This window comes from Zootoca vivipara, chromosome 14, assembly GCF_965207765.1.
Source record: "Zootoca vivipara chromosome 14, rZooViv2.hap1.1, whole genome shotgun sequence".
NCBI lineage: Eukaryota > Metazoa > Chordata > Lepidosauria > Squamata > Lacertidae > Zootoca > Zootoca vivipara.
The window spans coordinates 37218032-37244099 of record NC_142597.1 but is presented as its reverse complement, the minus strand read 5'-3'; the positions used below and the strand labels follow the sequence as shown (position 1 = coordinate 37244099).

Here is a 26068-nt window from a genome sequence, read left to right as displayed (position 1 = left end):
CTTTTCTGTTTTTCAAGTAAATACCTTTAAGTTCTTCAGATAATTTTTCCCAAATATTGTTGGGCTTCTTGCCTTTTACCCTACCAGTCCCAATGGCCACCAGCAACCACTGGAAATATTGATAAATTCCCCATGTAGCCTATCATTATTAGGGCTGTCACCTGCTCAAATAATTCCTAGCATATTAGTTATATGAGCCTTAGAGTTCAATCTTCTCAGGGAAGTGTGTATAGGTCTGCAGTGTGTGTGTGTGCATATACCCACCAATTAAACTTTGCTCTCCCTGATTAAAATTACCTCCCACTGATTAATCCACAAAAGCTTTAGTTGATTAATCTTGCTTCATCTGCAGATTAAAGCTTGCAGCTCTATTAATTACATACTTATCGCCAATTAATGGCTGAGCTGCATACAGGAGGGCTCAGTTTCCTGAAACAAATCTGATGGTTTCTCTTAATTCTGAAACCCCCAGAGCTGCTGCTTTTTCACTGTTCTCTAGTTGTCCCAAGTGAAATTTCCACTAGTGGGGCACTGGGTCATTACAATGAACAACAACAACAATTTATTTATACCCTGCTCATCTGGCTGGGTTTCCCCAGCCACTCTGGGTGGCTCCCAACAGAATACTAAAAACACGATAAAATATCAAACATTAAAAACTTCCCCAAACAGGACTGCCTTCAGATGTCTTCTAAAAGTCAGATAGTTGTTTATTTCCTTGACATCTGACGGGAGGGCGTTCCACAGGGCAGGCGGCAATACCGAGAAGGCCTTCTGCCTGGTTCCCTATAGCCACACTTCTCGCAGTTAGGGAACCGCCAGAAGGCTCTCGGAGATGGACCTGCATGTCTGGGTTGAACGATGGGGGTGGAGAAGCTCCTTCAGGTATAGAACCTTCTCCCACCTACTCATCTGCCAGCCCGCGGCTGCCTAACTTCTTCCTTGCCACCAGCCCAGGGGGTTGGCATTGGCTGTTGGCTTCTTCCTCCTCCTTAGTCTCAGTGTTCCTCTTGTGGAACTCACCAGGGAGGAAGAGGACAGGGATGAAACTAGAATGAGCAGACTCTGCCGGTCGTCTGCTTCTCTGCCACTTACGGGTGGTCTCCCCGCCTTCTTCTTCTAGTTTTGTCCCCATCCTCCTCCTTGCTGAGCTCTACAGGGGAAAACAGAGACCGAGGAGGAAGGTATTGAGAAACCATCTCCTGGAATGGTTGTAAGTATGAAGGCAAGCAGGTAGGCAGGCAGGAGGCAACTGAAGGGCAGGTTGAGGCTGGTGGGACACCATCCTATTCAGCCTTTAAAAAAAATAAATATTTATACTTTTCGGTTTTATACATTTCACTGATTTTACAATCATTTTGACATTTCAAAAGTTGACTTCCTTCCCCCTCTTTCTGTGGTTCCTTAAATTTATTTGTAATATCCTAATTAACTTTATTTGCTCATTTATTCATCTTCTCTAAATATATACTCTTATAAAGCTGCAGGTTATTACAAAAATCCTGTCAATGTTTTTTATCTGTTTACAATTTATCTGTAAATATTCAATAAACCATTTCCATCCATTTATAAAAAAAAAGTTTGTTATCTTGATTTCTTCTTCTTCCAGTAAGTTTCACCATTTCTGCACATTCCATAAGTTTTTGTATCCGTTCTTCCTTTGCTGGAACTCCTTCTTCTTTCCATTTCTGAGCCAGTAACATTCTTGCCCGCTGAAGTAGCATACATAAATAAGTTTCTACAAAGTTTAGGTAGTTCCGTCCCTATAATTCCCCAAAGAAAAGCTTCTGGTTTGCTTTTCTTTTTTTTACAAACGTTATTTTAAACATCCTTTTCATTTCATTATATATCATTTCCCAGTAAGCCACCATCCCATTCACTCTAATGGAACTACGCCCTCAGCCTCTGGATTCCTCTTTGCCAAGGCTGTTACAGCAACGCAAACCTAGGTTACGAGTAGCAAGGATCAATTATACAACAATTGTAACCGGCTGCTATAATCAAACACTAATTTATAAACATATAACACAGAATAACTTCAATCACTAATTTATAAACGTATAACGCAGAATAGTAGGACCCAGGTGGCGCTGTGGGTTAAACCACAGAGTCTAGGGCTTGCTGATCAGAAGGTCAGCGGTTCGAATCCCTGCAACGGGGTGAGCTCCCGTTGCTTGGTCCCAGCTCCTGCCAACCTAGCAGTTTGAAAGCACATCAAAGTGCAAGTAGATAAATAGGGACCGCTCCGGCGGGAAGGTAAACGGCGTTTCTGTGCGCTGCTCTTGTTCGCCAGAAGCAGCTTAGTCATGCTCGCCACATGACCCAGAAGCTGTCTGCGGACAAACGCCGGCTCCCTCGGCCTATAGAGCGAGATGAGCGCCGCAACCCCAGAGTCAGACACGACTGGACCTGATGGTCAGGGACCCCTTTACCTTTAACGCAGAATAACTTAAATAACACAACCATAAACGTCATATCACTCGTGATTCAATCCAACATCAGTTCAATGTATTCAGTCATATGTTGTAGTTCATAATGGGTTATCCATATGACATATAAATTGGTTCAAAGTACTTCCAAATAAATGTGTAATACTTGATATTTTTGTTGTTGTTGTTGTTCACCAGTGTCAGAGGTTCTTGTGACTACTCTAGAGTAACGACGCTCCGCATGCTTGTCTTTCAGCAGTTTTTATTAGTGCAGGCTATTTACAGTGAGCTGGGTATGTACAACATGTCTGCTCAGTCCGATGCAGAATCCGGCACTGAACCGCCCCTTGACTTCCTCCAACATAAGAGTCTTGGGACAGCAAACCTCCTTCCCCTCCTTCTCCTGCGTAATTCCGGAACCGGAGGAAAGGGTCTACGCTCCATGTTTTCCTTCTCCCCCCTTTCCCCCCTCTCTCTTCCTCTCTCCTGTGTAGCAGGGGCTCTCCCGTGCTGCCAGAGCCATGGCTCTCTCTCCCCACTTCCTCACTGCTTTCCTCAGCGTCCTCGCTGCCATTGCTGCTTGGGGAGGAACTGCTTCTGATGATAGGGGGAGGTTCTCTATACTCTTCCCCCCTTACAACCAGGAATATATATAACCACTAACTGACATCGTCAGGCACAGTATATTCCGAACTATATATATTCCTGGTAGCGGTGAACAACAACAACAAAAATCTCAAGTATTACACAGGAGAGAGGAAGAGAGAGAGGGGGAAAGGGGGGAGAAGGAAAACATGGAGCGTAGACCCTTTCCTCCGGTTCCGGAATTACGCAGGAGAAGGAGGGGAAGGAGGTTTGCTGTCCCAAGACTCTTATGTTGGAGGAAGTCAAGGGGCGGTTCAGTGCCGGATTCTGCATCGGACTGAGCAGACATGTTGTACATACCCAGCTCACTGTAAATAGCCTGCACTAATAAAAACTGCTGAAAGACAAGCATGCAGAGCGTCGTTACTCTAGAGTAGTCACAAGAACCTCTGACACTGGTGAACAACAACAACAAAAATACCAAGTATTACACATTTATTTGGAAGTACTTTGAACCAATTTATATGTCATATGGATACCCAATATGAACTACAACATATGACTGAATACATTGAACTGATGTTGGATTGAATCACGAGTGATATGACGTTTATGGTTGTGTTATTTAAGTTATTCTGCGTTATGCGTTTATAAATTAGTGATTGAAGTTATCCTGCGTTATATGTTTATAAATTAGTGTTTGATTATAGCAGCCGGTTACTCTTGTATAATTAAGGCTGGTACAGCATCACGAGAGCTTAACCAATCAATGCATTGTCACTATGCCCATGATCAGTTGCACCTTTAAAAGGCACCTTTGTTGCCTCCCAACATGGTTTCAGGACCGGACGCGAGCCGCCCTCTTGGACAACCTCCATGACGAGCTCCATATCCACACACAAATGATGCTGGGCTTGGGCTCTGAGGAGGACAAGCTGGAGAATGGGGCCCACGGAGGATTCTTGGAATCGTTTAAGGTAACGGAGAAGCTTTGTTCCCGATTTCCGGTTTTCGTCAGGTCTGGGACCTAGACTGTGGTGTGGGGAAAGGGTTAAAGCTGTGCACAAGATCTGGACGAATCCAAGACAAGGCATCCCCAAACTTGGCCCTCCAGATGTTTTGGGACTACAATTCCCATCATCCCTGACCCCTGGTCCTGTTAGCTAGGGATGGTGGGAGTTGTAGTCCTTGAGATACCTTCTAAAGGTCTGGTAATTGTTGTTCTCTTTGACCTCTGGTGGGAGGGCATTCCACAGGGTGGGTGCCACTACCGAGAAGGCCCTCTGCCTGGTTCCCTGTAACTTGGCTTCTTGCAGTGAGGGAACCGCCAGAAGACCCTCGGCGCTGGACCTCAGTGTCCGGGCAGAACGATGGGGGTGGAGACGCTCTTTCGGGTATACTGGACCAAGGCCTCCGAAACATCTGGAGGGCCAAGTTTGGGGATGCCTGTCCAAGACCAAATCAGGCTGATGTGGGATTTGGCCAAATTGGATTGAGGCAGGCTCATATTGCCTGCACTTGGATCAGGTCCGCTTGGAATAGTCCAGTGCTGTAAAAAGGGGAGGAGGGGTGTCTGGCTGCAAGGAGAATGTTTGGAATCGTGGTCCAAATTTACCCAAATTTGGGGAACTTTGGTGTAAACTATACTGAACTAGATGGGCTAGTAATCTGACTCACAAAGGCAACTTCCGAATAAGGCCATGGGGTGGGATCCTTTCTTCCTAGATCCCTGGCCTTTTCCTGCGCACCACACTATCTCCATAGCTACAGCTGCTTGGAACATCTCCCAAAACCTTCATCAGAAAGGACCATTTCGTTACAAGATACCCAATCCTCTTCCCCCCCCAGACATGCTAACGCTCCTCTCTAATGCCTTCTCCGCGTTGATATGAAATTGGATTTCCTTGCTCTTTTGGCATTTCAGGGTGTCCCAGGGCTTGCGAGGAAAACAACTGTCGAAATAATTTTGCAGCTGCCTTTTTACCTCTGGACAGCTCTGCTGGTCTGCTTGATAGCTTATTTACTTCTCAGCGTGTTCCCCGTGTAGATATGTAATGGGACGAGAGACGGGGAAACAGACGGGTTTATCTCCCACCTCCTCCTCCTCCAGGACGCAGCAAGGAATCACAGAAGTTCATTTTCACTTTGTTGCCACTTTCACAGACTGAGGGAATCAGATTTTTCTTCCCAGTTAGCTCTGAAGTCAGGCAGGTAGTGGTAAGTAGCTTGAAGTAACGGCAAAACCCTGTACAGATCTACTCAGATGTAAGTCCCGCCTGCTTCAGGGGCTGCTGTTTCCTGCAAGGAGGTACTGGATTGTCCTCAAATGGGGGAGGAATTTGATTCAGTTTGCCCTGAAAGGCTCATCTACCTCATTCACACTTTTCGAAACAGTATGCAAACTGAACCGACCCTGTTTTTTGAAATTTTGCAAGGCCACTCTTCAGCCAGAAAAAAATGTCCATGAATGCATATGCCAGGGTGAAAGTGTGCATATAAGAAGACACATATATTGGTGAAAATAACAGAAGTGAATTCCATTAGGAGATACAAGCAGAATTCAACACTAAAATGTTAATCAGATTTCACCAAGTCTTTAAAAACAAACAAATCACAAACTGATATGGAAATGTGGAGAACCAAACTTGATATTTGGAAATCGAGGAACATTTCCCAGTCTTTGTAACCTCCTTTCCTTGAATGGTGGTCAAGGAGTGCCTTCACTTGTGGATTCCTGGATTTTGTTTTCTGAAGTAGAGCCGACAACTTAAGAACCCTCCATTCTTTTATTGATTCGCACCACTCCACCCAAAATAAATCTGCATGTGAACAGTTTCCAATTCCTTCATTTACATTTATTCCCCACACTTCCCCACTGCTCTATTGCCCATATAAAACATGGTTTAAGATAAGTAATATTGATATGATATTCATGGCTGCGTAGAGATTTCCAGTGGGCAGTACATTTTACTGATTCCTTTTGTGCTTTAATAAAACTCTACAAAGATGCAGTCTTGGCGTGATTGAATAGATACGGTTTTGTGAAGATTTTAATGAGTGCTTTGACCTTGAAAGCCCTTAATGGGCTGAGGTGGAGGTGGTTTGGTGGCAGCATGACCAGTTCGAACAAACTGGACACTGCTGCAGGAGGCTCCAAAACAATGCTGTAGAATGGAGTGCGAGTATTTGAAGGAGATTGTCATCCCTCAGATGACATGCTTGGGTATCTGGAAGAAAAGGGGCATTTTTCAACATAGGTCACTACAACCATGGCCGTCTTTACACGAGGGTGCAAGGGGTGCGGGGCACCCAGGCGCCAAATTCTGGGGGCGCCAGGCACCTGCCGCTGAAGCTGCCTAAGCTCTTAACTATCTACCTGTTATAAAATAATAAATAATTTTGATCAAGCTAGAAAAATAAAATACTGTACATATATACCTAGGCACAGTGGTACCTCAGGTTGCAGACCCAATCCGTTCCAGGGTGCCATTTGCACCCCGAAAAGTCCGCAACCCGAGCGGTGCTTTCACACATGCGCGAAAGCGTGATAGAGCATTTCTGGGCATGCACAAAGTGTGCAGAACGCTTCTGCGCATGCAAGCACGGCGGAACCCGGAAGTAAACACTTCCGTGTCCACCGCGTTCGTATCCTGAAAGAACACAACCTGCAGCAGACGCAACCCGAGGTATGATTGTATTACCGAAATGTATACCTACTGTTTCACTAAAGGACTTTTGACTTGGAGTGCTCATTTACCAAAGACGCATCGTGCCAGCGTCGGCGCTTGTCATTCACAACAGCGGCGCTTGTCAGACTCAATGATGGCGCTTGTCATTCTCAACGACACTGTGCACACTAAATTAACTAATTTTGGGGGCGCTGGGCAGGTCTTTGCACCCCGGCAGTGCATATGCTAAAGACGGCCCTGACTACAACCCATTGACTACACACCCCAAAAGAAGCTTGCAGCAATTATACCTGTGACATGCAAGTTTCAAGACCAGCTTGCAATTGCATCATGCATCAGTGGCCGACTGAAGACATGGAAAGTTGCTGCCCAATTGCAAACGCTTCCGTTCTGAAATTCAGAAACTTTATTCTAGAGAAGTTGGTATTCAGGAAGAGTGGGATTCAGGGCAGAGTAGGAACAATAAAAGCATCTAATGTTAGGAGGTGGGGGGGGGAGGACTATTAAGAACATAAGAAAGGCCTGCTGGATCAGGACAATGGCCCACCCATTCCAGCATTCTGTTCACACAGTGACCAAGCAGATATGCTTGCCAGAAATGCAGAGAATCCAAACTCACGTGTTTGTGTTCAAGCATCGATTTCCCCTCCCTCTCCATTATATGTACAGAATACTAATAAACCACAAACTGATCTCGTTTTCAGTGTTGATTTGTTTCGAGGATAATCGGGTGTGTGTATTGGTGTCTACGAAATGTGTGCAACTAGCTCTAGTGTTGACGTGAGCCATTCTGAAATCATTCACAGGGCTCATAAAACCCACAGAAGACAAGGGAGCTCATGCAAGAGAACAGGAAAGTTTGGGTTCAGCAGGCTGATGAGGTCGCCACCAAGGGGCAATCCTGGATTACGAGGCAGAGGCAGAACCTGGTGTGACCTGGGAGAAGTCACAGAAGTATAGGGCTGAGGAAGGGACAGTTGCATTGCCAATCAGTTCCTACTATTGGAAACTTTCTCCTAAATTCAAACTGAGATTTGCATCCCTCCAATTTCCATCCAATTTCTAGCCTTGCCTTTTGGAGTGGCAGAGGAGGGGTTACCATGATGTGACCTTGAAAGGCTGTGAGCTTGGAAGATGGTGGGCTCTCCTTCATTGGAGGTTTTAAACAGAGGTTGGGGGGGGGCACTTGTCATAGATTCTTCAGCTGCGATCCTTATGTTGCTGGGCTTGGACTAGGGTCATCCCTAGGGGTCCCTCCCAGCTCTATGATTCTATGACCGCTCACCAACAGTCCTTTAATGGTCTTCCCTTTGAGATCCAGAGATGACCCGGGACTGTTCCATCGACCCAGCTGCATTATGCATAGGGAATCCTCATAAGATTCTCAATGTATGGTGCTTGCAGAGTAGGGCCAGAGGCATCTTTGCACATGTGCACACTCTCTCCCAGTGTCAGTGTGGGGTTACCATCATCCACCCAGAGATTCTCATACCCACAGAAAGCTCTCCAGCCGCTACCAGTCAATGTATAGAAAATACTGAGCTAGATAGATCAAGGGTCTGACTGCCTTAGTTCTGCTTAGTTCAATTAGTTCTGCTTCCCCCTTGCATCTGGAGCGGGTGCAGCACTGTTGTCTGGAGAATCGTAGAATTATAGAATTGGAAGGGACCCCAAGGGTCATCTAGTCCAACCCCTAGTGGTGCTTGAGGACCAGCAAGCTGAAACTGAATCCTGACAAGATGGAGGTGTTGTGGATTGGTAGATCTGGGGTCCAGGAATTTCACTCCCCTTGAAGGACCAGGCACATAGTCGGGGGGGGGTCCTCCTGCCTCCTGCTTTGACCGTTGAGGCCCAAGTGGCTTCACTGCCATGGAGTCCCTGTTTCCCTCTCCCCCTCGATTGCTAGCTGAGACTGTTCCTGAGCTTGCAAAAATAACGCATCCTGTGGAAGCCTCCTACTTAGATTACTGTTGAGTACTCTCTGTGGGGCTGCCCTCAAGGATGGTCTGCTGGTTGCAGCAGGTGCCAGACTGTCAAGTGGTTTGGCTGCCTGGAAACACATAACACTGGGTCCTAAAAGTTTTCCACTAGTTGCCCTTATGCTATGAGACCTTCTCTCTTAACTGAATGGCTTAGGACCCAGTTTTGTTTTGTTTTTGAAAGCACAATGCTGTAACATTAGCCTGATGTGTACTGGAATAAAAATCCCATTAAGGACCTCTCGAAGACTAGCAATGAGGGAGCCATTTCTCCAAGAAAGGAGTTGCAACGTGCAAGGGCACTACCTGAAAGGTTTTGTTTTGCCTGTACACACCAGTTTAACAGCTGTCACTGGTAGCCCAGACATCAGGGTATCTGATGCAGATCTTAGGTTGACAGGCTCCTACAGGGGCAAGCATGTGCTCCTGTGTGCTGCTAAAGCACCACACAAAAATAATCTCATTGCAGTCACACTATGCGTATATCAAGCGTGCACTCCTGCAAAGCACCACACCAGAAGGATGGATATGCACAATGCTCTGGGCAAAGATACGCTTACTGGGAACTTGAGCACTCTATAACACCATATCAACTCTCTAGTTACAGTAAACAATCAATCTCTTTAACTATTGCAGTGAGCGCTCCTGTCAGAGGACAACATTGGGGGCAGGGGGCGGGCAGGCATCACACACATGTGATGTCACAAGCATTGCGCAATGCCCAATGCGCATCAGGAGGAGGTCAATAGTGGGAGGAGGCAAGGCCCAGAGAGGTCCTGCGAGGGTCACTGTTGCCACAAGGCTTGCCCCCACTGCCACGAGACCCAGCCCCTCAAGCTTGGGGTGCGGGCGGTGCTCAGCCCAATCCTGACAGACTTTTTTTTGGGGGGGGAGGCTGGAGACACCTCAGCCCTATAGAGTTGGCGCCTATGGCTCCTGTTAACCTATTATGAACATAATTTGTTAACCTATTATGAACCATAGCTGTCAAGTTTTCCCTTTCCTCGCGAGAAAGCCTATTCAGCATAAGGGGATTTCCCTTAAAAAGGGGAAACATAATTTGTACACTGCCTTTCATTTCATGAAGAAATACCAAGGCAGCTCACAAACAAAAAAATAACAAGAATCAAACTAATGATAAAATAATACAGGTATCCTTCATTAATACAGATCTTCTTCTTTGGCGATCACTCGTAGCCGAGTAAGATTGTCTTCCATAGACACGGTTTTAACAATGGGTCCGTAAGTGACTATGGAGGCCATTTCTGGATCCACACGTCCTTCCACAGTGGGGACATTGGTTTCCGGGCGGGAGTTGATCATGGGGTGGTTACTGAAGCAACAACACCAGAGCATCTAAACAGTTAAAACGACAACCAAAGGAAGAGCTCCACGTCAGGGGGGTGCTTGTCTAAACAGGTGCGTCTTAAAGAGTTGGTAGAATGTCAGTAAATATGGGGACTCTCGTATTTGGGGGGATCCAGCCAGCCGGCCATGCCCTTTCCCACGCTACTCAATTCCAGTGTGGTGTAGTGGTTAAGAGCGGTAGACTTGTAATCTGGGGAACTGGGTTCGTGTCTCCGCTCCTCCACATGCAGCTGCTGGGTGACCTTGGGCTAGTCACACTTCTCTGAAGTCTCTCAGCCCCACCCACCTCACAGAGTGTTTGTTGTGGGGGAGGAAGGGAAAGGAGATTGTTAGCCGCTTTGAGACTCCTTAGGGTAGTGATAAAGCGGGATATCAAATCCAAACTCCTCCTCCTCCTCCTCCTCCTCCTCCTCCTCCTCTTCTTCTTCTTCTTCTTCCTCCTCCTCCTCCTCCTCCTCCTCCTCCTCCTCCTCCTCCTCCTCCTCGGTATTTCATGCCCACCTAGCATGCATGATCCACATTTGGCTGCTACTCTTTTCACTCCTTAGTGTTTTCCCCCTAAATACTTTTGCACCACTATAAACCTGTATTAACCGCCCCCTCAGACCACCTGATACCACCCTCTTATGTACTGATAATGTGGTTTCGGGTTGTTGTTGTTTTTTGGTGACCTAAGATCCACAGTTTGCAATGAGTAGATATTATAGTACAAAACTGTGACGTTATTTCAAATGGTAAATTGTGGCAAATTTCTGATCAAGATCTTAACTTTCCACTTCTTGTTGTTCCCCCTTGCCAGAGAGCCATCCGGGTCCGCAGTCATTCCATGGAAACCATGGTTGGGAGCCAGAAGAAACATCAGAGCGGAGGCATCCCTGGAAGCTTGAGCGGAGGGATTGCACACAACAGTGGCGAAGTAACGAAGGCCACCTTTTCTGTAAGTGCAGTACAACTGGGGTGTATCCACCCCTTGTTTGTGGCGGAACCTGGCTCTGCACAGCACTGACTGGCTGGCGGCCGTGCCATCACAACCTCTTTTTCTCTATGTGTTTCAAAACGTTCATTCCATTCCCCAGTCCAAAAAGGAGATGTACTTTTGGTTGCATAAACGCATAAACCAAGTGTGTTTGTGTGTGCAACAGTATCTTATACAGGCAATAATAATAATAATAATAATAATAATAATAATAATCTATTATATATTATCTATACGGTATCTACAGAACACCCCCACCTCACCCCGTGCCAGATGAGCAAGAGACACTGCTATGATTTATGAGAATAATAATAATAATAATAATAATAGTAATAATAATAATAATATTATTTATACCCCGCCCTTCCCAGTCAAGACCAAGCTCAGGGCGGCTAACAACAAGAATATCAAAGCAAGCATAAAAGAAACAATTCAATTAAAATGCAGATTTAATACAATGTTAAAATTCCATTTTATAATTAGGAATCTACAAGTGCAACTTCATTTAAATATCTGTAGGATAAAGCCTTAGAGGAGGGTAACACCAGGGTCAGACTGAGTCAGTCCAAAGGCCAAGCGGAACAGCTCCGTCTTGCAGGCCCTATGAAAAGATGACAACCCCCGCTGGGCCCTAGTCTCCTGAGAGAGAGCGTTCCACCAGGTCGGGGCTAGTACTGAGAAGGCCCTGGTCCTGGTCGAGGCCAGTCTAACCACCTTGTGACTCGGGATCTCCAGTATGTTATTATTTGTGGACCTTAATGTCCTCTGCGGGGCATACCGGGAGGGGCGGTACCGTAGGGTAGGTAGCAGTGTTGGTCTGGTGTAGTCAGGGGTGGGGGAAACAAAACATTTTTCTTCCAGTAGCACCTTAGAGACCAACTAAATTTGTCATTGGTATGAGCTTTTGTGAGCATGCACACTTCTTCAGATACAAATGCCAACAGTGCCCTTCAGCTCTCTATATCGGACAAACAGGCCAAACCCTACGCCAAAGGATAAATGGACAAAAATGTGACATCAGGAATCACAAGACAGAGAAACCAGTAGGAGAACACTTCAGTCTCCCAGGACATTCTATACAAGATCTCAAAGTAGCTGTCTTAATACAAATGAATTTCAGAAATAGACTGGAAAGAGAAGTTGCTGAACTGCAACTTATCACCAAACTTAAAACCACAGAGAAACCTGGTCTGAATAAAGACATTGGATTCCTATCTCATTATACATGATAAAGCTATCTTTAGCCATCTCACCCATTGCTTTTCCCTGTGGGACCAATTTGCAGTCGTAAAGTCGTAAATTCTTCCTGCAAGACCAAATGTCCCACCACCCTTTTGAGTGGTGCCCCTCCCCACCCTCTCACTGTATGTGGGAATCTGGTGACTTCTGCTTTAGTGTATCTGAAGAAGTGTGCATGCACACGAAAGCTCATACCAATGACAAACTTAGTTGGTGTCTAAGGTGCTACTGGAAGAAGAAGGGGAAAAATAGTACGGTATCTTATACTGTTATGGAAGATTTGGGGTATGTTTGGGATTGTTTTATAGTATTCTATGCATTGCCAGTATGTAAAATAAAAAACTAAAGATTGCTATGCAGTTCACAGGCAACTGTGAGCCTGGGAAAAGGGTTATAATTTTGTTTGCCTGCCTCCTCAGCCTCCGGTATCAGCAGCTACAGCCAAGAACCAATCCAGAAGTCCCATAAAGAGGCGGTCAGGATTGTTCCCTCGTCTGCACACTGGATCAGAGAGCCAGGCAGAGCCTCGGACTCGATGGTAACTTGCTCAGAACAGATGGATGGTTCTGGTGCAGTGTGTTTCTGGAGCCACTGCAATATATTTTGTTTGTAGCAATGGCTCCCAAACTTTGGGATAACTTGAAAATTGTTGCAGGTTGAGGCAAACCTCTGAACGATTTTTCCATTTGTTTAGCAGTTTGGAATTAGTTGTGCTGGATGCTAGAGTGTCTACATTTATATATGTGTTTACAGGAGCTGCACCCAGATACACCTAACTGCCACCCCTCACCTCATGACAGCCTCTCTTCATCTCACCCCATACTCTTCGCCAAAGCCACCCCTCTCTTGACACCTCACCTAAACAACCCCCTTCCCTTAGGTTTTGCAATATCTCCACTCACTAGCCTGGGGCACCAGGCTGCTTATTCGCATGACTCACTTGCTGGACCGCCTCCACCTCTGGTTCCCTTCTCCTCACCCTCCTATACTGCTGCTATGGCCCTGCAGCTCTGAGGGATCACTTTGTTGCCATGCTGTAGTTTGCAGTGACACCTGTTGGCAGCCATGTGAACTGCGGCATGGCAACACCATTAGAAAAATATTATTAGTAGAGATATACAGTGATGCCTCGCAAGACGGAATTAATTCGTTCCGCGAGTAGTTTTGTATTGCGAAAATTTTGTCTTGCGGTTTTCCAATTTAAACAAAGCAAAGCAAAAAAAATGCAATAAAATTTGTCTTGCGAAGCACGGCCATAGAAAAATTCATCTTGCGAGTCAACAAAAAGATCGCAAAACGCTTTCGTCTTGTGAGTTTTTCGTTGCGTGAGGCATTCGTCTTGCGAGGTACCACTGTATTCCTCACCTTCTTGCCAGCCGCAAATTTATTCCTCTGGGGAAGGCAGAGTTTCCTACCTCATCACTTCTGCTCTTCTTCACTTCAGGGACAGACCTCTGGGTTCAAAGAGTGATGGAGCAGTCCCTGTGCTGACAGCTCTGTACACACACACTTATTTATGCTGTTCCTACCCAGCCTTACATCCACACCTGAGACCTGCTGGAACAGAACGTTAACGGTATGAGAAGGCAAAATAGATTTGTTTGAAAGTTATGTTACTCTAGTGTTTTTCTCTCTTCATAGTGACAGTGGCTCAGGAACACCGAAGACCCCTGAAGGAGGACACACCTCTCAAGAAATCAGGTCTGAGGCCTCTTCGAACCCAAGCTCTCCAGAGATCTGTCCCAACAAAGAGAGGTAAATAGAGCTAAGTAAACACAAGTCACGTGATAGCCATGTTCAAATATATGAAAGGATGTCATATGGAGGAGGGAGAAAGATTGTTATCTGCTGCTCCAGAGAAGCGGACTGGATGGCCCTTGTGGTCTCTTCCAACTCTATGATTCTATGATTCCATACCATGCGTTGAAACTACATGGCGTCCCCCAAAGAATCCCGAGGATGCTAGTTTGCAAAGGGTGCTGGGAACTGTAGCTCTGTGAATAGTAAACTGCAGTTTCTAGGATTATTGAGAAGATCCCAGATCATTGTGGTATCATTGTGCTTTAATTGTATTGTGTGAACCCAAAGTCTGAACAACAGGGGGGAGGGGGAGAACAAAAAAGGATGGCAGATGAGCTCTGGAAACAAGATGGAGTATTACAGAACCCCAAATCCGGGGGGGGGGGGAATTCAGAGAGGGAGATTTTTCTAAGCTCCATCACCACCATTGAGTTTTAATTTTCTGCCTTCTTCTCCTTTGTCTTCCAGGCCATTTATTAAACTCAAAGAAAACGGAAGGTCAAACATCTCCCGTTCATCCTCAAGTACCAGCAGCTTCAGCAGCACGGCCGGGGAGAGTGAAAATATGGAAGAATACGAAAGCCTGGTAATAATGCAGTTTTCGCTTCCCGATATTGACTGGTTTCTCAGGGGGGCAGTGTTCCTGAGACGGTTGACATTTGCATAAACCAAGAGGCACACAGCTGCCCTCATCTTCTCCTCTGGCACAATATCATTTCAGCCTTTCAGTCTCGCAGCCACATACATCTCTCCGACACGCCAATAAGTCAGGGGTCGCCAGCCTTCCTTGGCCAGGGGGCGCTTTTGAAATTGTGCCGCGTGTCACAAAATGGCTGCCACGGGGCAAATTACAAAATGGCCAGTGTGGAACATTCCAAAATGGCTGCCGTGGTTTGTTTGGCGTAATGAGTTTTGCATAGGAGAGGACCAGCCAGGCACTGAATCAGAGAAACAAGCACTCCCTTGCGTCATACCTGCCAAGTTGCTGTCAGAGAAATAAGGGACCGGGCTGGAAATAGCAGGCCGGAAGTAGCGCTGCCACCATTTTGGAACTGGGCGGAGCATGCTCAGAAGTGACTTTTGATGCTGCTTTGCCCAGTTCCAAAATGGCCGCCACGCCAGAATAAACCGGGGGAAAACAAAAAAAATCCGTTTTTTCAGCTAGGAACAGCTGGAAAAACGGGGAAAAACGGGGATTTCCCGGGGGAAATGGGAGACTTGGCAGCTATGCCTTGCGTGTTGTGGTTTTTGAGGAGATAGTTGCCCCAATCACATAGATCCCCCTCCTCAAATATACTCCAGGAACAAACTGTGTGTTGCACTTCAAGCCCCCAACTCTCTCCCCCTTTCCCTCGTTCTCACTCAGGGCAGCCAGCCTTCCACAGCGTCACCATTCAAGCAAGACGTCTTTGTCTACAACTCTTCCCAAAGCAATGAGAATCCGGCTCTAGCATCTGCCGCAACACCGGTGATAATGAGCAGGAGCCCGACAGGTGAGTTGGGCAAAAGTTAAGGTGGTGGTTATGGCCTGCGCTGGATTTTGGGCAGTGTGGGCGCTGAGCTGAAGGGGTGCAAAAATTGAGATGATCCATAATTGAGAAGATCCATTTGGGGGTGCCAAGTTTCGGGCTCACTCAGGGTTCACGTTACCAAAGATTACCAAAGTCCGCCTCTGATTATGGCAATGGATGTCTCATGACTCAGCTACATTAGTAAAAAAAACAAACCCAACAACCCAGAGTTTTGAATGTGTTATAAACATGCAACACCAGATGGGGCTGGGGAGCACAAATTTTTTTTTTGCAAGTTTTCCATAGAGTTTTTTTTTGTTAAACCGATTTCGTTTCTGACTTATTTATAGCATCCCACCCCCATGTGTAGATCCACCATCAGTCAGAGTATAAATACAAAAGTTGACACGTCGGGTGGCAATTTTTTCTTTCTGTCCTCCACCTTCGAACTTGTACTTTTTAATATAGTTATTGGTTTGTGGGTCCTAAATGGCTAGGTTCAATAGATGTTCGAATTTAATTAGCGCTTGAGTATGGAAAGGGAATGCCAGTGTGTGTGTGTGTGTGATAGGTTGTGTAGACCCAGTTCGAAGCCCCTGAAGGTAACATGTGACTAATTAAGTGAGACCCTGTATGCTGAGCAGGATTCTAACCATCGTGAATGCAATGGAATCAACAAGTGTAAGAAAAGTGTAAAAGTTAATTAACTCTGGCTAATTTCTTTCAAGGTTGTGATGGTCTGGGGATAATGATACATTAGTGCAGGCACCCCCAAACTTTGGCCCTCCAGATGTTTTGAACTACAATTCCCATCATCCCTGACCACTGGTCCTGTTAGCTAGGGATCGAGGGAGTTGTAGGCCAAAACATCTGGAGGGCCGCAGTTTGGGGATGCCTGCATTAGTGCACCAAAAGGAGTAAGGTCTTTGCCACCTTACGCTATTAAGAAAAAAAGGTAGGCTGTTAACAGGGCCAGATTTAGGTTTGATGAGGCCCTAAGCCAGGCATGTCAAACCTGCGGCCCTCCAGATGTTTTGGCCTACAACTCCCATGATCCCTAGCTAGCAAGACCAGTGGTTGGGGAAGATGGGAATTGTAGTCCAAAACGTCTGGAGGGCCGCAGGTTTGACATGCCTGCTAAGCTACTGAAGGTAATGGGGCCCTTTATATGTCCAGCTGTCCTTTGTCAACAACAAATTGTCGTTGTTTTTTGTGTTGAATATATGCTATATGGTTCTTTATGGACCTAAAAGGTATCTAAAGCCATTTGCACATAACAAAATATGTATTTTTATCAAAGTAATTGTTGAACTGAAATACAATTAAGGAAGAAGTATATTAATAGTGAAATACAATTAAGAGGAAGTATATTAATAGTGAAATAATTCTTAAGCTCTAACTTAAAACCATTTCTTATTCATAATAAACTTAATAATGCAAACACATTGGCATTTGGCAATAACAAAAGTTCCTTTAGAAACACAATTTACAAAGGCTCATAATTTTTTGGGGGGCGCGAAGACAGTGGAGGCCCTAAGCTATAGCTTGTTTAGCTTATACGTAAATCCGGCACTGGCTGTAAATAGTAGAATTGTAGAGTTCGAAGGCACACTGAGGATCATCTAGTCTAACCCCTGCAGCGCAGGAATATGCAGCTGTTCCATATGGGGATCGAACCTGCAACCTTGGCGTTCTCAGCACTACGCTCTAACCAAATGAGCTATGCAAACTGATATGAAATGTACATAATAATAAGCAATAATAATTTTTAAAAAACCAAGCAGAATCAGTGCATATGTAAGCTCAGAATGTACTGGGCTGCCTTGAAACCACCCTACTTATCTGTGACAAGTTTCCCCAAGCTCCCTGTGAGGCTATTACAGTGACAAAAATGGAAATTTGCTTCACTTGATTAACCAACTTGGATTGCTCTTGGTGATTAGTAAGCACACCTGCATGGCTGGGGCACTGTGAAGAAATCAGCATATTAAAAAAGGGGGGGTCTGTTTTGTCACATAGATCAGCCTAGGAAAAAGAGGAAGATCTTCAGGTCTCCTTTCACATTAATTCCTTCTCTCCCATCCTCATTTTCTTTGCACCCCCCCTCCCACTTCTTCCAACAAAAACTTCAATAATTGTTTAAGCATTTCATTTCCGGTTGCTCTCCTCCTGGCAATAAGATGCTCACATGCAAAAGATGATCACTGGAGAGTCCTACTTAGAAGTAAGCCCCAGTGAGGTTGAGCGGAACTTGCTTTCAAGGAAGTGGGTTGAGACTGCAGCCATATTGCCTCTTTTCCTGGGCATTTATTTATTTATTTATTTATTTATACATACATACATACATACTTTTCAAGTTTATACATTTCACTAATTTTACAACCATTTTGACATTTCAAAACTTGACTTCCATCCCCCTCTTTCTGCAGTTCCTTAAATTTGTTTTTAATCTCTTCTGCATATCCAAATTAACTTAATTTGCTCATTTATTCGTCTTCTTTAAATATATACTCTTATAAAACTGCAGGTTATTACCGTAACCCTGCCAATGTTTTTTATCTGTTTATAATTTATCTGTAAAGATTCAATAAACCATTTCCATTCTTTTATTTTTTAAAAAAATTAAATCTTTATTTCTTCTTCTTCTGGTAAGTTTCGCCATTTCTGCATATCCCATAAGTTTTGGTATCCGTCCTTCCTTTGCTGGGACTTTTCCCGGGCAATTCTTTACTACTCTGAAATAATGAAAGACTCTAACCCTGCATACATCACAATAAAGTTAAATCACATGGCTCCCCCTCCCCCAAATCCTGGAAACTGTAGTTTGTTAAAGGTGCTAGGATTAGTAGTTCTGTAAGGGGTAAACTACAGTACCTGGGATGGCTTGGGGAAAGTCATGTGAGCAGGCCAGCACAAAATTAATACATTGTTGTTTCCATTTTAACAGTGGGCTTCTGTTAAACTAAACTGGTTCCAGTCTGGTTTAGATTCATTCCATTAAATTCGGGGGTAGCCAAAATGGTGTCCTCTAGATGACCCCAACTCCTATCATTCCCAGAAAGGAATGATCAGGAACGACAGGGGTTGTGATCCAGCGACATTTAGAGAGCACCTCAATGGCGACTCTTGAGTTCAATCATTTGAAGCAAACACTTTTTTTTCACTGGGTTATTATTATTATTTCAAACAGATATGAAGAGCAGGAATTCTCCGAGGTCAAATCTTAAATTTCGTTTTGATAAACTTAGCCATTCAAGTCCTGGCCCGGTAAGTTTGAAAGTATCAACCTACCGTAGACTTAAGACGTTGGTCAGTCTACAGCTGGGGAACCTTTGGCCCTCCAGATGTTACAGGAACTACAACTCCCATCATCCCCTGCCCTTAGCCATGCCTGCTTGGGCTGATGGGAGTTGTAGTTCAGCAACATACAAGAAGAGCCTGTACATTGGCCTGTCTAGTCATAGAATTGGAAAGGACCCTGAGGATCATCTAGTCCAAAGCCTTGCAATGCAGGAATATGCAGCTGTTCTATACAGGGATCGAACCTGCAACCAGGCCCGGCACGTCCATAAAGGCAAACTAGGCGACGGCCTAGAGCGCCAGAATGGAGGGGGCGCTGTTGTGTCTCCCCGCTCACAAACGCTCTCTGCCGCCGCTGGTCTCCCCACCTCAGGCGCAGCTTGGCCGCCGCCGCTGCAAAGTGAGAGCAGCTCGGAGTAGCCCTGCTGCTTGCTCGCAACCAGGAAGAGCGCTGCGGCTCCTGCAGAGGCTTCCGGCCCAGCAGCAGCAGCTGTTCCAGGCTCCATGGCAGCGGGGAATCAGGCAGAGGGTGGTGCGACTCCCGAGGCCGGGAGAAAAACTCCTCGGTGCGAGCGAGGAGCCTCTGCAGCAGCCCCGGCTAAACCGCAGTGCAGCGAGCGAGTGGCGGCGGTAGTGGCGGCAAGTGCCCGCAGCCGAAGCCTTCAGCTATGGGCGCTGCCGCCGCCGCCCACTCGCTCGCTCGTTGAGGAGCTCACAGCATCCCCCCCCATAGGCGGGAGGAGCGCGAGCCAAAAGGAGAGCTCAGCGCCCTCCCGCCTGTGGAGGGGACACTGTGAGCTCCCCAGCGGCTGCAGCGAGCAAGCGGCAGCAGCGCCCGCAGCTGAAGCCTTCAGCTATGGGCGCTGCTGCCGCCGCTGCCGCTCACTTGCTGCAGCCGCCGCCGCTGAGGAGCTCAAAGCGTCCCCTCCACAGGCGGGAGGGTGCCGAGCTCCCTCCTTGGCCCGCGCTCCTCCCGCCACTGGAGGGGACGCAGGGGCGGTGTTGTGCGTGTGTCATGACGCATGCGTCTGGGGGGCGCCAGAAGCTGTTTTTGCTTAGGGCGCAAAAAGCCCTAGCACCGGCCCTGCCTGCAACCTTGGCGTTACCAGCACCACGCTCTAACCAACTGAGCTATCCAGGCCCTGTTCTCACAGTGGCCAATCATATGTGTGTGTCCCAAGGGGAGGCTCGCAAGCACGACATGAGTGAAACAGCAATCTCCCCACCTGCAGTTCCCGGTAACTGGGATACAGAAAAGTTGGGAAAGGTTCAGAAAAGGGCCACCAAACCGATAAAAGGGAATGGAACAACTCCCCAAGGAAGGAACATTTGGGACTTTTTTGTTTTGTTTAGAGAATAGGTGGTTAAGAGGCAACACGACTGAAGTTTAGGAAATTATGCATGGGCTGGAGAAACTGAATAGAGAAAAGCCCCCCCCCCCAATCTTTCATAACGCCAGAAGGCATCCAAAGAAGATTGTGGAAGATTCAGGACAGAAACAGGAAAGTTCCACGCAAAGTTAAACTGTGGAACTCACTTCCACATGAGGCAATGATGGCCACTAATTTGGACAGCTTTAAAATTCCTGGAGGCGAAGGCTATCAGTGACTACTAACCAAGATGGCTATGCTTCTAAGAATGTAGTGAGAATAGCCCTCCAGGATCAGGCCTGCTATCACAGTGGCCAACCAGATGGCTGTGGGAAACCAGACAGTGGAATACAAGTTCCATGACACCATACTTCTGCCCATGCATGGGGTGGGTGGGTGCCAATGGGAGGTGGAGTCCACACACCTGGAGGGCAAGACATCGCTGCAATAGAGCAAATGAGTCAGCCGATCCTTTTCCTTTCCTTGCAGACACATTAGCTGACGGATAAGACTACAGACCTCCCAAAAAGGTGAGTCGGTTGGGCCACGGTCTCACCAAGATGGTCCTCCTGTACCTTTTTTCTATTTTCTGTTTTTTTATCCAGCAGGAGGTAAGAGGCAGGGGTGCTGAGTGGGGGGGGTGGGGGTGGCAGGGGCCGCCCACCCCAAATTTAAATGAAGGGACCAGGTCCCCTCAAAGTTCTGTGGCAGCCATGCAGGCGTGCCGTGGGGGGTGCTGATGTCATGCGCACACATCTCAGGGCATGTGTGCCTGGCATGCTAACATCACGTGGCCCAGGGCCCCCCAATCGCAGGGTCAAGGCAGTGCATGTGGTGTGAGGGAAGGCTGATTCAGTCCAGAACCCAGACCTGAACCCAGAGTGAAGTTGTTCCAGATAACCAGTTGCCACCCAGGAACACTTGCAGTTGTTCCACCACAAACTACTGCAACACGCTCTACGTGGGGCTATCTTTGAAGGGGACTCGGAAACTACAGCTAATCCAGAATGTAGTAGCTAGGCTGGTGACTGTCCTAAAGGATCTACATTGGCTCCCAGTACGTTTCCGAGCAGAATTCAAAATACGAGTTACAGGTAGCAAGGGCGTACCCACCACGGGGCAAGTTAGGGCAGCTGCCCTACTCTAGAAGCAGGGCTGGTGGGCAGAGGCGGAGCACAGCCCGGCGGAGCGCGAGTTTGCCATTCCTGCCGCGCCGCGCCGCACCCTCCCTCCAGCTCCCCGTCGTGCCCTCAGGCAAGGCCAAGCGCGGCGGGGAACCAGGGAGCGCGGCGCGGTGGGCGGAAACGCTGAACTCGCGCTCCGCTGGGCTGGGCTCCGCCTCCGCCCACCAGCCCTGCTTCTAGGGAGGGGCACAGTCCGGCGGAGCGCGAGTTCGCCGTTCCCGCCCACTTTGTGGCCCCTCCCCTTCCGTGCCTTGGCCCCTCCCCTTGCCCCCCCCCCTAGTTTTGATCCTGGGTACGCCCATGACAGGTAGGTAGCTGTGTTGGTCTGACCTTAGAGACCAACTAAGATATCTGAAGAAGTGTGCATGCACACGAAAGCTCATACCTATGATGAACTTAGTTGGTCTCTAAGGTGCTACTGGAAGCAATTTTTATTTTTATTTTTTGTTTAGAATTCAAAGTGTTGCTGCTGACCTTTAAAGCCCTAAATGGACTCGGCCCAGTATACCCAGTATCTGCACCCCCATCGTTTAGCCCAGACACTGAGGTCGACCTCCAAGGGACTTCTGGCAGTTCCCTCGCTGCAAGAAGTGAAGTTACAGGCAACCAGGCAGAGGGTCTCCTCGGTGGTGGTGCCCACCCTGTGGAGCACCCTCCCGTCAGATGTCAAGGAAATAAACAACTACTGGTATCTGACTTTTATAAGACATCTGAAGGCAGCCCTGATGTAAAGGAGATAAAGAACTACACAACCTAAAGGCAGCTCTGTATAGGGATTTTTTTAAATGGTTAATGTTTTATTATGTTTTTATGTGTGTTGGAAGCAGCCCAGAGTGACCGGGGCAACCCATTTAGATGGGCAGGGTCCAAATATTATAATAATAATAATAATAATAATAATAATAATAATAATAATAATAATAAGTCTCCACCACCTTTCCCCCCCCCAAAAAAGTGGTATTGGTAACTGGCAGGTACCCTGTTTCTCATATTTTAAGACATACGCATAAAATAAGCCATAGCAGGATTTTTAAGCATTCAAGGAATATAAGACATACCCCGAAAATAAGACATAGTGATAGGTGCAGCAGCAATGCCGGCCACAGCAGTAGAAGGAAGAAAAAAATAAGACATCCCTTGAAAATAAGCCATAGTGTGTTTTTTTGAGGAAAAAATAAATATAAGACATGTCTTATAATATGAGAAACACGGTAGTTACTGAACAGCATTAAGTCCATGGGTGGGTGTTTCAAGGGGCGGGTGCACAACAACCTTTTTACAAGCAGCCCCCCCCCCACCATGCAGTCATATGTTGGACTCAATTCCTGTGTGCAGTGGCTGGGCCTCTCCTACAAGGAAGCCATTGTACCACGCACCCTGTGGCAGCCATTTAATGCCATGCGCACACCTGACTTTCTTCACATTTCAAATGCACCCACTGCCCCACTAAAGCTTGATGATCTCTGGGGTAAGGCTTCCAACCCTGTGGACATCTGATTGGGAGTAAGCCCCATTGCTATGCTGAACGATGCCTTCTGCTGCAAAACAAACACACCTTCAGTGTGAATATTAACGTGTAGCCCTGCCTAGCGAAGGGTCAGGTCCCCTGTCTAATTTCTTCCCTCCTCTTTTCCAGGGCATTTCTGTTTGGGTTTTTCTTCCTTCCTTCCTGTTTTTCTTACGTGAGAACGCTCTTTTCGACTGACAACGTCCGCCCGCCACACTATGCGCCACCACCACATATGAAATGTGCTTCACCCAGGCAGATGTTCCCGTCCAACCCTGAAGGAGCTGCTACTTTGCCACGTCTCGGCCGGGATAGATGCCCCGGGAGATGAATCTGACAGGTTGTGGGACTCTCTTCCCTCGCCGACCCCTGTCTCTGCTCCGTCCCTCGTGATCCAAAGGACATCTGGGGAGAGGAGATGGGTTTGCTGCTGACATTATACTTGAACCCGCTTCTTACTCTGTTTCCATTTGGTATTCTGAAATCTGCAAAAACCAGTGTGCTCCTTGTCCTTAATTGTAGCTGTTTGACTGAAGGCCATGAGCGCTGCTCTCCTGAAGATTTGAGAAAGTTACTTTGGGTTTTTATAAATATATATATAAAAATCACTCATAGTGATATTATAGGCTAATTTCTTCCCTTCCCAGGGCCTAAAGTCAAGTGTCCTTTTTCTAATGCAAATGGACTTGCTCTGCAAGTGGGACTTCTTCCCCTTGAAGACAACCTCAGCCAATTCAGAAAGTGGCATCGTTTTTCCTTACTTAAGTCCTGCTCTATTCCTTATCTCTCTTTCCTTCCCAAGCCCAGTTCTAGAATATAAGAAGAGATCTGCTGGACCAAAGGTGTGTCTGGCCCAGTCTGCTGTTCACCACAGTGACCATGCAGATATCCCTAGGAAGCCCACAGCCAGAGCGAACGGCAGCCTTCACCCCCCCCCAGCAGCACCCTGCCTGGGAACCTAATTCAGCTACCAGAGCTGAAAGCCAACAGCAAATTTCCCCTCCCCCATGAAATTGTCTAATCGCCCCCTAAAGGTATTGTAGCGAATGGCCATCAGAGCATCTCGTGGCTAGGAGTTCCGTAGAGTGGGTTTTTGGAAGACGCCTTGTTTTATGTGTGGAGATCAGTGCACAGTCTTCGCAGTAAAGCGCTATTCCGATGGCATGAGTAACGCAACAACTGGTAGTTTCTTATCTGCTGCAGCCTTCATCTGCCTTCACAGTCGTCGTAACTTACTGCTTGTTATCTTCCACCTGTTCCGCTGTTGAGGACTTTTGGAGCATTCTTTGTCTTGCTTCTTTCCCTTGACCTTTCAGCTGTACTAATATGCCTATAAAGGGCAAATGAGCTCATGAATGAGCCTATTTTTTTTCTGGACTGACTTAAAAGAGGCTCAGACCACCCCCCATGTGGTCAAGCCATGGTCATCACTGTCTACAAATTTGGCACTGATGAGACTAGGATGCTAGTGAATATTTGAGTGTGTGTAGCATCAAGGCTGCCTTCTCCTGTGGACCATATTAGCATAACAAGATGGCGGCCATGCCAGCTGGGCCCAATGGGAGTTGTAGTCCAAAAGAGCCAGAGGACTACTGTTTGGGGAAGACTGCCTTAAAGCAGGTGTAGGGAACTTTCACTGGCCCACTGGCCAGATTTGGCCCGCCAGGTCTCCCCATTTGGCCTGTGAGGTGGTTTCCCCCAAACCACAGTCATATGTAGGGTTGCCAGACTCAATAGTGGACAGGACTCCTGTGCCTTTAATTGCCCTGCTCTCTTTCGAGTCTGGAAACCTTAAAGAGAAACCAGCAGAGCCTTTGTTTAATTTCCAAGCAAAGGGTCTGCTGGTTTCTCTTTAAGGTTTCCAGACTCAAAAGAGAGCAGGGCAATTAAAGGCACAGAAGTCCTGTCCACTATTGAGTCTGGCAACCCTAGTCATATGTGGCATCGAGGGTGGGGCAGGCAGAAAGCAAGCTTGAACTTATGACATCAGGTGATTGGCAGCTGGGTGGTCTTGCCCACTTGTCAGAGTTGGCCTGCGGAGTTGGGGGATGAGGAAATAAACATCTGGTAAATGGTAAAGGTAAAGGAACCCCTGACCATTAGGTCCAGTTGTGACCAACTCTGGGGTTGCGGCGCTCATCTCGCATTATTGGCTGAGGCAGCCGGCATACAGCTTCCAGGTCATGTGGTCAGCATGACAAAGCTACTTCCGGCGAACCAGAGCAGCACACAGAAATGCCGTTTAGCTTCCCACCGGAGCGGTACCTATTTATCTAGTTGCACTTTGACATGCTTTCGAACTGCGAGCACCGGAAGCTCACCCCGTCACGGAGATTCGAACCACCGACCTTCTGATCGGCAAGCCGTAGGCTCTGTGGTTTAACCCACAGTGCCACCTTCATCCCATCTGGTACTCTGGGCCAAAAAGGTTCACAAATCACCTTGAAATGCTTCCAGAATTCTGTAGGGCAGCGATGAGGAAACTGTAGGTGTTTAAATTTCCTCGAAAAGGCATTGCTCCAGCTCATTGCTCATTTTGGTTGCTCCTTTCTGCACCCCTACCCCCCTCCACACCAGTGCTGCCCCCCCCAGTTCCAATGACCTACTGTGTCTGATATCTCCACCTTCTATGAATTTATCCCGATTCCCTAAAGTCGACTGAGCTGGTGGCTGTCCTCATGTCTTCTTGGCAGCAAAGAATTCCTTTTTGTCTGCTCAGAACCTGCTGCTGGTAAATATCATTTGCCAATTCTGCATTCTAGAGTTTTGAAGAAGGAAGAAAAATGCACATTTTCCTTCCTTGAAACTCCGCAATTCCATTTCTCCTTGAATTCTAAAATAATTTTGTTTTTGTTAAACAAAACATACAAAGCATGCATTTCACTTTTCTTCCTTTTCTTCTTCATGGTTGTTGTATGGTGCAGTATTTAAAATGATCTCCCTCAAAGGAAAATGCTGGATTTTGTGGGTATCTAAAAGGTCTCAATAATTTCAACAGAGCAGGAAATTTTTCCTCTTCATTAGGCTCCTAATGAAGAGGGGAAAAAAGACCAAACAGATGATAGTTGCAGGGAGTGTGAGTGTGTGAGAGAAAAGCGGAATTCTTTTTCGAAAGGTCTCTGACAAAATGA

At 46.8% G+C, this 26068-nt stretch overlaps 1 protein-coding gene across 6 annotated transcripts in view; it reads left to right on the top strand.

Annotated features, from left to right (window-relative positions):
- RAP1GAP2 (RAP1 GTPase activating protein 2) overlaps nt 1-24660 on the top strand; it is a 166706-nt gene extending 142046 nt beyond the window's left edge. For all 6 annotated transcript variants that reach the window (XM_035138755.3, XM_035138760.3, XM_035138757.3 and 3 more), the window contains 9 exons: nt 3857-3991; nt 10850-10987; nt 12685-12803; nt 13907-14020; nt 14534-14651; nt 15432-15558; nt 18767-18843; nt 20736-20776; nt 23067-24660. In XM_035138755.3, the coding sequence (XP_034994646.2) occupies nt 3857-3991; nt 10850-10987; nt 12685-12803; nt 13907-14020; nt 14534-14651; nt 15432-15558; nt 18767-18843; nt 20736-20744 (837 nt within the window). In that variant the 3' untranslated portion in view covers nt 20745-20776; nt 23067-24660. The remainder of the gene's footprint in view (nt 1-3856; nt 3992-10849; nt 10988-12684; nt 12804-13906; nt 14021-14533; nt 14652-15431; nt 15559-18766; nt 18844-20735; nt 20777-23066) is intronic.
- The last annotated feature ends 1408 nt before the right edge of the window (nt 24661-26068 follow it).